The 14,238-nt window shown below is 47.9% G+C and overlaps 1 protein-coding gene and 2 long non-coding RNA genes across 4 annotated transcripts in view; 2 read left to right on the top strand and 1 right to left on the bottom strand.

Annotated features, from left to right (window-relative positions):
* LOC140844070 (uncharacterized) overlaps nt 1-7,381 on the bottom strand; it is a 41,985-nt gene extending 34,604 nt beyond the window's left edge. The window contains exon 1 of the long non-coding RNA XR_012122241.1: nt 7,145-7,381. This is a non-coding gene — a long non-coding RNA (uncharacterized lncRNA). The remainder of the gene's footprint in view (nt 1-7,144) is intronic.
* Nucleotides 4,262-6,693, top strand: LOC140844071 (uncharacterized). Its single transcript, XR_012122242.1, has 2 exons — nt 4,262-5,282; nt 6,081-6,693. It is a non-coding gene; the product is annotated as an uncharacterized lncRNA (long non-coding RNA).
* Nucleotides 7,382-7,432: 51 nt separating the features above from the next.
* On the top strand, nt 7,433-14,126 carry MAPK3 (mitogen-activated protein kinase 3). 2 transcript variants are annotated; one of them, XM_017662499.3, is made up of 9 exons: nt 7,433-7,625; nt 8,664-8,846; nt 10,640-10,829; nt 11,038-11,154; nt 11,447-11,561; nt 11,940-12,071; nt 12,238-12,347; nt 12,435-12,588; nt 13,513-14,126. In XM_017662499.3, exons 1-8 carry the CDS (start codon nt 7,462-7,464, stop codon nt 12,555-12,557), a joined length of 1,134 nt encoding a protein of 377 aa, XP_017517988.2. In that variant the 5' UTR covers nt 7,433-7,461; the 3' UTR covers nt 12,558-12,588; nt 13,513-14,126. The 2 variants fall into 2 exon arrangements, with proteins under 2 accessions (XP_017517988.2, XP_073071435.1); XM_073215334.1 differs by having other exon boundaries at nt 12,435-12,602.
* Nucleotides 14,127-14,238: the final 112 nt, after the last annotated feature.

The following is a 14,238-nucleotide window of genomic DNA, read 5'->3' as shown; positions in this document are numbered from 1 at the left end:
TCTGTGTTCCCACCAGCAGTTTATGAGACCTCGTGTTCATCCACCATGTGCCAACGCCTGGTTGGTGGTTTTGTTATTCTTTTTCATTTTAGCTGTTTTCATAGGGGTGCAATAGCATCTCCATGTGGTTTGAATTGCAGTTCTGTGATGTTTTGTGAAGTTTAGCTTTTTTGATGTTTTCATCTGCTACTTGTTTAGCTTGTTTAATAAAATGATCATTAATACCATTTGCTTATTTTAAAATAGATGTTGGGTGACATTTTCCCTTTCACTAATGAAGACATATGTAACAAAGCCATATGTTGAAACTCCAGTTATCCTTCAGCAGTGATGTGTCATCTTTGCTAAATGGAAGTATTGTTTTTGAATACTGTAAGAATATTTTCTCATTTTCTGGTGCTATTCACAGTATAACATTCAGAGGCTACATGCTTTTAAGCATAATCTACAATTAACTTACTGACCATCACTTTCTTAAATCCAGCCGTCCAATAAAATAATCTGTGTTGTAGTGTTTGTGAATTTCTGCAGTGTACATACTCCCATCCTAGCCAATTTCAGGTTGCACCTGAACATGGATTTGGGAAGAGGTGTGCAGTGGGACACTTCTGTTCCCACCCTTCTGCTACCATAGCAACAGATAACCTCAGCAATAGAAAGAAGAGTACAACACTGTAAAGTAATTTGGAAGTGACAACCTTTGAGTACTTATTACATCTACTTTAAAAAGTAGTTTTATTGAAGTGTAATAGTCTTATAATAAATTCTGCACATTTAAAATAAAAAAAAAAAATGCCTGGTACAAAACAGATGTGCAGTCTAGATTAGCTGAATATGAATCTATGAAATAGACTAAGAAAATCCTAGTCCAATCCCCAAGGAAGTACCAACCTCAGCCACTAGAGGGGAATCTCTGTCACACTCCTTTAAATGAGATCAGATACTGCTTGAGGTGGCAGGCACCCCTCCGGATACACTGACCTATTGTATGCTGGGAAATTCACTCTGACTCAGGAAATTGGCTCCATGTTGAACTCCATGGTGTTTTCTGAGTCACTATATTCTCCCACAGTTGCAAAATGATCTGGCAAAAGTCCCTCAAAGGATTTTACTGCTTACTGAGTAACATCCAAACTCCTTGCCAGAATCCAAAGTGTCCCTCAATCTAGCCCCAGCCTACCTCTCCAGCCCCAACCCCCTATAACCCTTTATGCCACAGCCACAGTGGATGAATTACGCTCCTGCCTCTGTCGTGGTTTTTGCTGCTCATTCTATGCCTTTTCTCTCTCCCAACCTTCTGAAAGTCTACTTCTTTTTCAATGATGCAAATGCCACCTTTCTCCATTACTCCCTCTTCACTTCTCTAGATTGGTCTCACACACCCCTGAGCTTGCACACCATATATTACATCCATCTAGCTTGTATTACGTTGATTTATTTGTGTGCATCTTTCCTTTTCAATAGATCAGAAACTAAGAGTAGGAGAGGCAACGGGTAATCTGCCCAGGGTAACACAGCAAGTAAGTGGCAAAAGTGGGATTCTAACCCTGGCAATTTGGCCCCAGAAAGTTCTTACTCTTAGCCACTAATTCACAGTATATAGTAATCTTTCATCAGCCACAGTGCCTAGCTCAGAACTTTTGCACACAGTGCCATTCAATAGCTTACCAAATCAATAACTTAAAAAAAACTGGTATAATTATCACCTCTTTACATTTTGTTTACTTGTGGGCTATTGGGAACCAGCAACTTGGTCCCATTAATCTGAATCAAGAGTTCCTGGCTATACATCTAATTATCAGCAATTTCAGAATCATAATTACTGTTTTATTTTGTCTCTTGCTCTGTAATGCATATTAGAACCTACTCCCAGCTTCTAAGGGAGAAAAAAAAATGTGATTACTTACTGAAACCTAGGAGATGTGTTTTTGTGAAGCTGCAAGTTCACATCTTCACTGAGAAGTGAGGGAAATGGACTGGATGGTCTTTGAGGGCCCTTTCTTCAGTGTTAACAGTCTGATTCTGGGAGACTGCATGGAATTAAAGAGCACCTCTGCCTACATGTCAGAGGATATCATTTTGCATCTCAACCTCCCTGGCAACTTTCAGATTCCCCATATGTAAAACTTAAAACATCCATTCAAAGTCCTGAGTGTCTCCCTAGGAAGGGGGAAGGGGGGCATAATAAACAAGGCATGGCCCCTGCTCATTCAGCTAAGAAAATCAGATGACATCTGTATTGTGGTGTTGTCCTAAGGAAGAAAACTGAAGTGGTCAAAATACTGTATAAAGTCTAGTGCAGAATCAAAAGATGATCCTGGCAGAATTCCAGTTTTGCCAAACCCACTAACAACAAAAATGTTACCTATTTTGCTGGTTTTGAGAAAACCCTGATTGCGCATTTTAACTAAATCCAGTCGCATTACATGCAGCTTTCTCGCCTTTCCCTTGATCTATGTATAAGGTTGGAGGCACTAGAGGGAGGGGTGAGCACATCTGACGTACCAAAGTCCCTGGCTGCTGCCCCCTCCCAACCTGAAAAATGTGCCTTAGGCTAGCCAATCCTCCTGCTGCTGTAAATCTAAGCTCTGCCTCCTCCTACCTTCTTTGAAACCTCGCTGCCTGCCCTGCTGAGTAAGACTTCCCCGGCATGCGATAACCAGACTGGAGAATATCACCCAGGAATCGCGCCCAAATAATCTGCCTGGCCCTTTGTTGCCTCTTGTCACCTGCTTATTTCGGTTAGAATTTATCTTATATTTGGTGCCGAAACTCGGGAAGGGGTGTGAGCATGGGGCCCTGACTGGCCACCGGCAGCCCTGCCCCTTCCTTCCCCTACCTGGGACCTCAGCCTGCTCTCTGCTGCGTGGACTCAGTTTCCCCCAGTCTGTTTCACCTTGTCTGTCCGAAATCATAGCTATGTCCAGGTCTGGGCATCTAGCCCATCAGCTGCAGGCATCCGAGATACCCACCCCCTGGCCCTGCAGTGTGGGGGACGTCCCTCACCCAGGCTCCCAGGATGTCTCCCCAGACTTGGCGCACTTGGGACACTGGGCGCTCCTCTTAGCGGGATTAGTTGGGGAGTGGCACAGATATGGGGAACCAGCCCTCAAAAGCAGAGGCTCAGATCCTGTCACGGTGTCTCATTTCTAATTTAGCTACTCTATATTTGTCCCAGGAAGTTCGCAAACAGAAGCTAGTCTTTCTTTGTTCTGAGGCAGGACCTCAGTATCCCTTGGACAATCAATCTCGCTGGCCCCGAGGGAACTTTTGATTTTGGCCTCCTCACTGACTTTACCAATTGTTGCCACCGGAACAGAGAGTAGGGTGAAATCCCATATGTGCAGGCTTTTTGGACTTTGTGCCCCCACCCAGACCTTTACGTTGAGTGTTCAATGACCCAAGTTCTCCTGGCCCGATCTCCAGTTAAAGATTGTCAGCCTCTTACTCTGCCCAGTCCCTCTTCCTTTTCAGATCCTCCGGAGGGCCTTGGTCTCCCACCTCTCTCAGCTCACTACCCCCACCCCTCTCCACCACCATCTTTAACTTCTTGGTCATCCCCCAGGTTGCTGCCATCTTAAAGTCCTACATTCTCAACCATGCTGTCATCCTGCTCCTCTCCTCTTCCAGTGGCTGCACCATCCCCTCCTTCTCTCCTTCCGCCTTCACCGCCCTCTTCCCCCACCGGAACACGCTCCTCCCGCCCTCCGGTTCCGGAAGCCACAGACAAGAAGCTAAAAAGAAAGAAAGCAATTAAATATCAGTAACTCGAATCTTTATATCAGTTTGTCTGTCTGTGTATATATGAAGAGTATATACATAACTGTAGTTGTTATGTCTCAATTTGTATGTTTGTGTGTCTAAGTGTGTAAATGAAAAATATTTTCCTACCTCCAGATGGTATTAATAAAAATTGATTTAAAAACAAGCGCCTGTGAAAATTGAGCATTCTAAAACTTCCAGAAAATCTAATAAAAAATATTAAGCATTAATGCTAATTTAAGTTTAACTGAAACAGACATGTCCTTATAGTTATCAGCTGCCAAAATTTACTTAAAGTCATTGAAGTTGAAGTTATCTGTTAAGCATTTAAGAAGATGCTTAAAGAAAAGCTTGACTTTGTCTAATGTTTAGTAGAAGTTTTGTAAGTAATCTACCATGGTTGCTAAAAATAAGTAAACAAGTATAGCAAATAAACATATTAATAATAATACTGTATTAATGTATAACAGTGTATATATCTGCAAACAGCCTGAGAATTTTTGTGGTAACCAAAATTCTTAAAGTTTGCTAAGTTATATAAACTTTGGTGCTTAGTGAGAGATTGTGCTGTAAAGCTCATTGTTACAGAAATTATAAAATATGTTCATAAATTTGTCAAAGAATGCTAGTGTAACAGTTTACAATAGCCTGCTTCTCAGTGTTCACTAAAAATTAAGGTACTTAATGGTTTTCAGTTCTAATTAAAACTACTTAAAGTAATAAGGAAAACATTTCTGCATGCTAAAGAATGTGTCTTTTGATAAAAGAAAGTAACTTTGTTCTAAAGTACAGCTGTTTATTTAGAGGGAGAACTCTAAATGTAAGAAGAAGGTTGTAGAAAGTTCGTGGAAGAATTTAATATGGTCATGCTATATAAAATTAAAGCAAATGAGTCTCGGTATCAAGTACACAGCAAAATTAGAATTTTGTTTTCAGTTAAAAAGACAAAGATTTCCTAAATGTTAGTCTGCTCTTAATATTAAAAATTGCAATGAGTTTTCTAATTGTTTTATCAAAGCAGTTTCTCATGCTTAAAGTCTGAGTGAGTTGTCAGAGTATTTAAGAAAATGAGATCTTAATATTAAAAAACTAAAAGCTAAAGTTTGCTGTGTAACCTTCTTTATTTGCCTTTGAGGTATTTTGTTGTCATTCTGTTTAAATGGGTAAGTATTGCTTCATGGCGACCTATAGTCCTATTTAAGTAAGTGCCAAAGAAACTTTCTTCTGACAACTTCCCAAAATCAAATTCAAAAAGGTACTTTTACCTCTAGTTAACTCTGATATTTTCCAGAAGGCCTCTGGAATATGTCAGAAGAATTTTTTCTCATTGGAGAAAGTATTTGGCTAATTTGGCTTATTTATCTGATATATAAATACCTGTTTAATTACCTGGAAAGCATTGTCAAAGGGAATGATGCTAAACTTTGTTACTGAATGTTTTGTTTTACAGAAATATCCGAATTTCCTTACGTCAACTGTCTTACAGTAAGCTCTCATCAGATCTTTAACCATTGTCATTCGTAAGTCTTTTGTCATTTATAGTCACTGTTTTATTACCCCTAAACTAGTAAAGTTTATTCATGGCAGTATGTTTATTTGCACAAGTTCAATAAGAATCTGCTTTCCTTGTAAGAGAACCAATTAAAAACACTAGTTATATTGCCAAAGCTTTGACTGGAACGTCATACCTGAGAGACGTGTGTAAACTCAGATATGAACAGACAACTTTAAGAAACTAAGATTGACTTTATAAAGCCAACAAAGCCCCTTAGAAGAACTGGCCTAGTACCTTACTTACAGGGTTCCCAGCAGCCTTACCAGGTGAGTAAAGAAGGTCACTTATTGGCAGGTGTAGGAACCTCACGATGTCTTGGAAACCTTGAGAAGAGAAGAATTCACCCAAATCTACAGGTACTGCAGGCAAAACCTGATGGAAAGTCTGTCTGGGCTTTCTGGCCTCAAGAGGCCTTTAAAAGTTCAATCTGAAATTCCTTACAAAAAGTTCCAGCAAAGCACATTTAAAAGAGCCTATGTAATTAATTGCTCTTCTTGCTGCACTTATGCAAATAATCAAGCCAACTGTTATTTTCTTAATCTGGCTACTTCTAATAAAAATAAGGGTGATTTTAGAGAAAATATTGTTTCAATAATGCAATCTTATCTATACTAAATCCTAATACTAGTCATTGAGATGTAAACTCGATCCAAAATTCTAGTTTCCCCATGATACCTGGCTATGATTCTCAATTAGACTCTTCATATTTCTAGTTCTCATATTCAGCCACGCATTCTTAATCTCATCAAGTTTGTCCTTTCAGAACAGAAGCGCCAACCTTCCGAGGCCCTCTCAACTGACCACTGATAGAGACCTAACTGCACCCTTTATGCACCCCCTCTCAGCATGAAGCAGCCAGAGCGGTCATCGCCCCTTTTCCCTAGCAGCAGCTAGGGTCTCTATCTGTAGAAGGGAAAATGAGACAGAGACCATAAGCTTAGACAGAATAAAGTGAGAGCCTCTGGAAAAAGCAAGGCAAGATATTTGCAATCAAAGCAATGTAACTACATACTAAGAACCCCCACCCCCACCCCACGACGCCCCTTGTCAGCCAGAAGTAGCCGGATCAAGTCGTCGCCCATTATGACCAAAAGGCTAAAAGTAAGGTTGGAGGCTTTGGGGGAGGGGGGAGCACGTCGGACACTGATGACATGCCAAAGTCCCTGGCTGCTGCCCCCTCCCAACCTGAAAAATGTGCCTTAGGATAGCCAATCCTCGCACTGCTGTAAATCTAAGCTCTGCTCCCCCCAACCTTCTTTAAAAACTCCCTGCCTGCCCTGCTGAGTGTGACTTCCCCGTCTGTGATAATCAGACCTGAGAATATCACCGGGGAATTGCCCTCAAATAAACTACCTGGGCCTTTGTTGCCTCTCGTCGCCTGCGTATTTCAGTTAGAATTTATCTTACACTATGTAGAAGTAACACACAGTTAACTGTCCTGGCTGAAGGGACACTGCACGGTTTCTGACAGAGGTTAGGCTACTCCCACAGGCCTGTGTTTGAAAGCCCTTAGGCTGGGAGTCTGGACCCTGGGTTCACCAGTTGCCCGATCCACTCCAAGTCACCAACCCCGGCCCAGGTGTCAGTTTCCCCATCTATGAAATGCAAGTCACATCTGTGAGGAAACCATCCCCAACTGCTACTGTGAAATGCGGGTGGCGTCACTTATCGCTGGGCCACGCCTGGCCCAGGGAGGCCAAACTCCAGAGCTGTGAGGGTTCCTTTAAGGTTCCCTCTCAAGTCCCGCGCCACACTTCAGGGCCCTGCCCAGCAGAGCTAGCGGGTCCAGGAGCCTCTGTCCTGGTCCCAGCTCCAGCATCCACTTACTGGGTGGCTCTGGCTAAGGTCACCGGGAGGCCCTATAGGATGTTTTGCCTTCGGGGGAAGCGTCCGGACAGTCTCAAGGCGGCCCTGTGGTGGGGGAACCGAAAGATTGGCTGAGCAGACAGAGTGGGCGGGAGTCAGGCACGCACCAACGGCCTGTAAGCCGGACTCGGTGGCCCAGGCCACGTGACGGGCGCTGGGGCGCGCGGAGGCGGGGCCTGGCGCGCGCGGCTCCGCGACTGACCGGGCGGGCGGGAAGGGGTGGGGTCTCGGGCGGGGCCGCCGGGGGGAGGCTGGCGGGCGGGAGGGGAGGAGCGGAGATGGCGGCGGTGGCGGCTCAGGGGGGCGGGGAGTCCCGGGGAGCTGATGGGGTCGGCCCAGGGGTCCCGGGGGGAGTGGAGACAGTGAAGGGACAGCCGTTCGACGTGGGCCCGCGCTACACGCAGCTCCAGTACATCGGCGAGGGCGCTTACGGCATGGTCAGGTGAGGGGGCGTTTCGGGGAGGGGGCGTTTTTGAGGGAGGGGACTCTAAGGTTGGGGCAGGGAGGGTGCTGAGTGCTTTCTGGACCGGGGAGGCGCGGAGCGCCCGGAGGAGACGGGCTTCAGGAGGCTGCGGAGCGTCCCAGGAGAGGGCCTCTGAGTGCTTTCAGGGGGAGGGGGCGCTGCGTACGTTTGAAGGAGAGGGAGTTTGTAGGCTGTAGATCCGACTATATAATGAGACAAGGGTCATCTGAGAATGTGTGGGAGTCGTGGGAACCTTGAGGACCCTATAGACACGGGGTGAGGCAAATGAGGCAAAGACAGTAAGTGATCTTGTGGAGTGAAGAGGGAGTGAAGGACCCTTCTTTGGGGAGAGGATGCTATGGATTTCCCCAGTGAGGCCATCAAGGAGTTTGGGAGAGAAGAGCAGAGCTCAGGTCTGAGCAGGGTGGGGCAGGACTTTGGGACTGGGTGGAGGGGCCCAGTAAGCCTTGAGGGATCCAGGAGTGCCTCCCTGCAACTCTTCGGAGGGTCTGTGACTGTGAGTTCTCTCACCCCCACTGTACCTCTAAGCCTTTGCTCATCTGGGAACAGCTCTGCTGCCTGGGTATTCACCCTTACACCTTCTCTCCAGTACCTCCTGTGACTCTCTCCTTCACACTGTATTTGCCTCACTGTAGGTCCTCCACTTATCTCCCACCCACTGGACCTGGCTTGGTTGAGAGAGCCCACCCTAGAAAGGGGAGGATGAGGGGAGGATGAGACAACTAGAATGGAAAGGGTTGAAGAGAAGAGAAGTCAGTGAGCAGTCAGTCTCTTCCTCTGTTTGTGAAGTCACTGAAGGGCAGCCTGGCTGGTCCCCAGCTTTCTCCCTGGAGATCCCAGGCCTTCACAGCAGGAAGGAACCAGCACTGTTTATTACTTTGCCAGAGCCCTCTCCTGCTCCCTCCCCTCCCTGCCAAGACCTGGGTGCGGCTACCAACCAGGCTTGGACTCCCCCTTTGTAAAGTTGCACCAACGACATCTTTCTGGCCTTCTCAGCTCAGCTTATGACCATGCGTGCAAGATTCGCGTGGCCATCAAGAAAATCAGCCCCTTTGAGCATCAGACCTACTGCCAGCGCACACTGCGGGAGATCCAGATCTTGCTGCGCTTCCGCCATGAGAACGTTATTGGCATTCGAGACATTCTGCGGGCACCCACCCTGGAAGTCATGAGGGATGTGTATCCTTCACCTTGGCCAGTTGGCAGGCCAGGCACGGCCTCAGCTGGGCTGGGAGAACATAGGCTTGCTTTCTGTTTCCTTCTTCCCTACACCCTTCAAAACAAACCCAGTAAAAGACACTTTCCCACAGAAAAGAGTGTAAGAGTACTGGGAGGCCTCAGATGAATCCTGTTCTGCAGCAGCCAGACAGTGTGGCCTTGGGCAAGTCTCTCTTCTAGGCTGTGCCTCAGTGGGGGACTGGGCAGGATGGTCTCTATGGTAGCTTTGTCTTCTGACATCTGCAGTTCTGTGACAGGATCCAGCCTCTGCCCACAGTCAGTTCTTGTTTAACGGACAGTGATTATTTGCTCTCTGGGTCCTCAGACTGGAAGGCAGGCAGGAAGGAAGAAAACTGCCCTCTTTTGAGGGCTTACTGTAAGTCAGGTGCAGTGCATGCCAAGTGCTTTGCCATTTAGTTATTCTGTCTCCCCACTTCCCCCTGAGATGTGTCTTATCTGCTCTATTTCAAAGATGAGGAAACTGAGGCTCAGAAAACCTGAGATCCTGTGCTTCTGTCACTGCCTCCTCTCCCCCAGATGAGAGCCTGTCCTTGCTCCTCTGAGCCTTCCCGCTCAGAGCCCCACCCCAGGCACCTGTGGACTTGCACCTTGCCCAGGGAGAGACAACCTTGCCTTTGTTGCCCTCCCCCCATATCACGTTCCTAGTTGTCTACTTCCCGCCTGGCTCTGTTGTTAGCTTATAACACCTGTCACCTCTCCCCACCCCACCCATCCCCAGTCAGTCCCAGTTCTCCACCCAAGCATGGGGATTTATTTGTATTGTGATGTCTATAGTCCCAACCACAAAATGTGGGCAGGAAATCTCCATATTCATTCCCAGCTTGCTGTATGCCCTTAAGCAAGTCACTGCGTCTTGCCATACCTCCTCATCTCTAGAACAGCAGGGTTGACCCCCATGTTCTTAGAAGGCTCTTTTGAGGCTGATTCTAAAAAACAATCCTGACATTCTTCCAGAGACAATCCAAATGGCATTTATTTATTTATGTATGTTTAATCTTTGTTTTATCTTAAATTGTAAAAGTACATTTATTCCTCTGTCTTCTGATTGTATGGCCAGGCACTCTGAGTAGGAGCAGCTGGGAGTTTCTCATTTGTCTTTCACAAATCATTCCCATAAGGCAGGCATTTATTTTTAAGCAAACTTTTATTGCAAGCCAGATGGCATCCACACCTTATCTCACTTAACCCTCTCAATAGCCATGTGGCTCAGGCATTCAGTAGCAATGCTAGTTCATGTTTGCTGAGCACTTGCAACATGCCAAGCACTGGACTGGCTGGTATACACGGGTCACCTCATCTTATTTTCACAACTACTTTCTAAAGAACCATTGTCTCCCCTACAGTACAAATGAGGAATAGAGACACAGACAGGTTGAGGTCACAGCCAGTGAGCAGTGGAGTGGGATATTTCAGACACCAGCAGTTTAACTCCAGAGCTGATGCTTTTAACTGAATTCTCCTGCCTCCACAGTTTATTATCCCCAATTCCCAATAGAGAAACTGAGGCCACAACTGAAGTGCTTCTGCTCGGGTCACCATCTGAGACGTGGCAGAGGCCCCAAGCCCAGCTACTGAGGATAGGCCTAGTCCAGCTCACGATATGAGCTGGAAGATTTGTTGAGTCTTAGGGGCCCCCGCTGGAGGGGACAGGAAACCTAGTCATCAGAGCTTGTTCTTCTTAACCAAGTGCCCCCAACTACCCTCACCTGGGGGGTCTCTGGTGCCATCCTCAGCTATATTGTGCAGGACCTGATGGAGACAGACCTGTACAAGTTGCTCAAAAGCCAGCAGCTGAGCAACGACCACGTTTGCTACTTCCTCTACCAGATCCTTCGGGGCCTCAAGTATATCCACTCAGCCAATGTGCTCCACCGAGATTTAAAGCCCTCCAACTTGCTCATCAACACCACCTGCGACCTTAAGGTCAGAGGATTGGGTGCGGTCAGAGGATTGGGTGCCTGTCCCTTCCTCCCCTGGGGTTTGGGGCTTCCAGGTGACCAGTAGCCCCCTTGAGTATAGGAGCGCATCATAAGCAAAGGGCACAGCATGGGCAGAAGCACTGTGATACAATTGCTTAATTAGGCCTTGGAGGCCTGGAACATGAAGCTTAGCAGCCTGGGTTGGATTCCAGATCTGTGATTTTGGCCTGGCCCGAATTGCTGATCCTGAACATGACCACACTGGCTTCCTGACTGAGTATGTGGCCACACGCTGGTACCGTGCCCCAGAGATCATGCTTAACTCCAAGGTATGTGGGCTACTCACACTGAAGGGCAGGGTCCAGGTCCTAAAAAGTCCTGGAGCTAACTGTTAGCCAGAAATTGATGCCCATGGTGCAGGAAATCTCCTTCCTGCATCATGGGCCTTGTCACATTACTGTGGTCCTTAGGCTCTGGAAAGAAGCTGAGCATTAGTTCCTCCAGGCCTCTGCCCACTCCCTCCCTAGCTGGTATTGAAATAGATTGGGATGGTAATGTGGCCCAGACAACAGGACCCTGTTGCGACTGGCCCAGGAACCCACCATTTTCTCCTCTTCTCAGGGCTATACCAAGTCCATTGACATCTGGTCTGTGGGCTGCATTCTGGCTGAGATGCTCTCCAACCGGCCCATCTTCCCTGGCAAGCACTACCTGGACCAGCTCAACCACATTCTGGGTGAGGATCCTGACCAGCTGAGTGGGAGGGAGGTCAGCTTATCAGAAGCAAGATTTCTTTAGGGTCAGCGTCAGTGCATCTGTGGGAGTCGGGTTGGATACCACCATGTGTGGAGCCCCTACAGCATCTCACAGTATTTCAGTGAGGTACGATACCGTCTCCCACTTGATATATGGGAAAAGCAGAGCTACACCCCATGCTTAGGAGGCACTAGAGTTGAGATTTGAACCTGTAGCTGCCCAAATCCATACTTTTGATCTTCACTACCGTTATAGATAACTGTCAGGACCTGGAGCGGGTTAGTGGGGCTTTTGTTCTTGGCTTTTGTTCCCAGGAGGGAGAGTAAATCTGTCACCAGGTTACCTGCCTTACCTACAGGTATCCTGGGCTCCCCATCCCAGGAGGACCTGAATTGTATCATCAACCTGAAGGCCCGAAACTACTTACAGTCTCTGCCTTCCAAGACCAAGGTGGCCTGGACCAAGCTGTTTCCCAAGTCAGACTCCAAAGGTGAGAGAAATCAGGGCTGGTGTCGGATAAGAACTGGGTGCAGAGGAGGGTACATGAGCTCAGCAGCTGCCTGAGTAGACAGACCCTTGGGGAACAGAGAAGCAAAGTAATGCTCTGGGAGCTCCTCTGGCCTCCCCTTGGACTCCTGACTCCTACCCTTACCTAGCACTTGACCTGCTGGACCGGATGTTGACCTTTAACCCCAACAAACGGATCACAGTGGAGGAAGCTCTGGCTCACCCCTACCTGGAGCAATACTACGACCCAACGGATGAGGTGGGCCAGCCACCAACAGCAGGACTGGTGGGTAGGTGAATGGGTATGCATCCCTCAGTAACTGGCTGAGCCTCACTCCTATCCCAGCCAGTGGCTGAGGAACCTTTCACCTTCGACATGGAGCTGGATGATCTACCCAAGGAGCGGCTGAAGGAGCTCATCTTCCAGGAGACAGCCCGCTTCCAGCCTGGGGCACCGGAGGCCCCCTAACCTGGACAGATGCCTCTGCGCACTAGGCCTGGTGAGTGCTCCTTGGTGAGTGATTCCAGGGTGCCCAGTATGTCTCCGTACAGTCACAGGCTTGCTCATGCCCATGATACATGTGGCAACATGAAGGGCCAGAGCCATCCCAGGCCACACACCTGTGGACCACCAGTTTTATATGCCCCTCCATTCCTCCAACTGCAGATGTCTCCCACCTGTCAACACCCTGTACCTCCAGGCCCTCAGTGACCTCTAAGGAACCTATCTGAGGAACAGAACCAGGTTTTGGCTCTCCCATTATGAGCAGAGAGGCAGGTGGGGCAGTAATTGCACTGGGAGGAACCAGCAGCACCCGCCTGACCCGGATGCTAAGCTTTCTCATACCTGGTCCCCAGGTCAGCAGTTCACACACCATTAGGGAGCTCTGTAAGGCCTACCCTGACTCATGCCACTCTTCCTCCTTCCTCTGGTCTCCATTCTGTCTTTCTGGCCAGCTGCAACCTGATAAAAGGAAGGCAGACTCAGCTGGGCTCGAACTCCAGCTCTGACACTTATTAAAGAGCTGTGTGATATTGTGCAAGACACCTCACCCCTCTGTACCTCAGTTTCCTGGAGACAGTCCTGATAATAAGAGCAAATCCTTACAGAACACTAAGCATTATTATAAGAGGGTTACCTGTATTCACATATTTAATCTTTTCATCAGTACCTTGAGATTGTACTAATGTTATCCATCCCAGTACAGATAAGTAAACCAGACACATCCCACTCAGCTGTCAGGATGCAATGAGACAGTTGAGGTCAGGGCTTTCTCAGGGATACTAGCCCTTAAGCCTTAGGAATATTCCTTCAGGGAAAATGGGGTAGGGTTTTAATGAGATGAGGCCTCTCATCTCATTAAATGAGAGAGAGGGCCTCTCTGGGTGCTAACGGTTCCTTTCTTGCTTGCCTTTTTGTTTAGGCCCTGCCTCCTGCCTGCCCCTTCCCTGCTGGACTGTTAGAAAATGGACACTCTGCCAAGCCCAGACCCCCGCAGCCCAGGCTGGGGCAGAGGGCAGGCCTGATCACCTTCCCTTGCTTTGCTCAGGCCTCCTGCTTAAGGCAGGCCAAGGCTCCCTCCATTCTCCCTCTCCTCTCCAGAACCTGTGGGGCTCAGGTGGCCTCAAAGTAAATTCCCCTCTGCTGCTCTGCCTTCATCTACCCCAGCTATCCCAGTCTCTGGCAGTTCTGGAATCAAAGGGCTCTGGCTGCCCCAGGACCTACTGAGGGGTGGTGGGGGATGGGGGACACTGAGTAAGGACTCAGGGCAAGCCCTGCCCCACTCATCTCATTAAAACCCTACCCCATTTTCCCTGAAGGAATATTCCTAAGGCTTAAGGGCTAGTATCCCTGAGGAGCAGGACCCAGGCCTGAACTCCCTTCCCTGGAAAGCTACCACATCTAATGCCCTCCTACCCCACCCCATCCCACCCCGCTGCTGCATCTGTGTGTGGGTGAGCAGAAGTAGAGGTGGGGGCACACAGGAAACCCTATGCCTGTATCTAATATATAAAATATAGAGATGTGTGTATGATGGCCCTGGCTCTGTCTGTGTTCGCCGATGCCTTCACCTGAACCATTGCTGCTTTGAGGACTGACTGTTTGGCCCAGCACTTGCCAGCTGTGGCTTTATCCAGCCCTGGCTACC

This window comes from Manis javanica, chromosome 10 (assembly GCF_040802235.1).
Source record: "Manis javanica isolate MJ-LG chromosome 10, MJ_LKY, whole genome shotgun sequence".
Lineage (NCBI taxonomy): Eukaryota > Metazoa > Chordata > Mammalia > Pholidota > Manidae > Manis > Manis javanica.
This window is presented reverse-complemented; position numbering and strand designations above follow the sequence as displayed.

Bases quoted from the DNA above. Each gene is read 5' to 3' on its own strand.
- MAPK3 (XM_017662499.3), top strand. From the start codon at position 7,462: ATGGCGGCGGTGGCGGCTCAGGGGGGCGGGGAGTCCCGGGGAGCTGAT. The intron at 8,847-10,639 runs GTATCCTTCACC...TGCCATCCTCAG, and splicing joins CTGGAAGTCATGAGGGATGT to CTATATTGTGCAGGACCTGA. The intron at 11,562-11,939 runs GTGAGGATCCTG...CCTTACCTACAG, and splicing joins CCAGCTCAACCACATTCTGG to GTATCCTGGGCTCCCCATCC.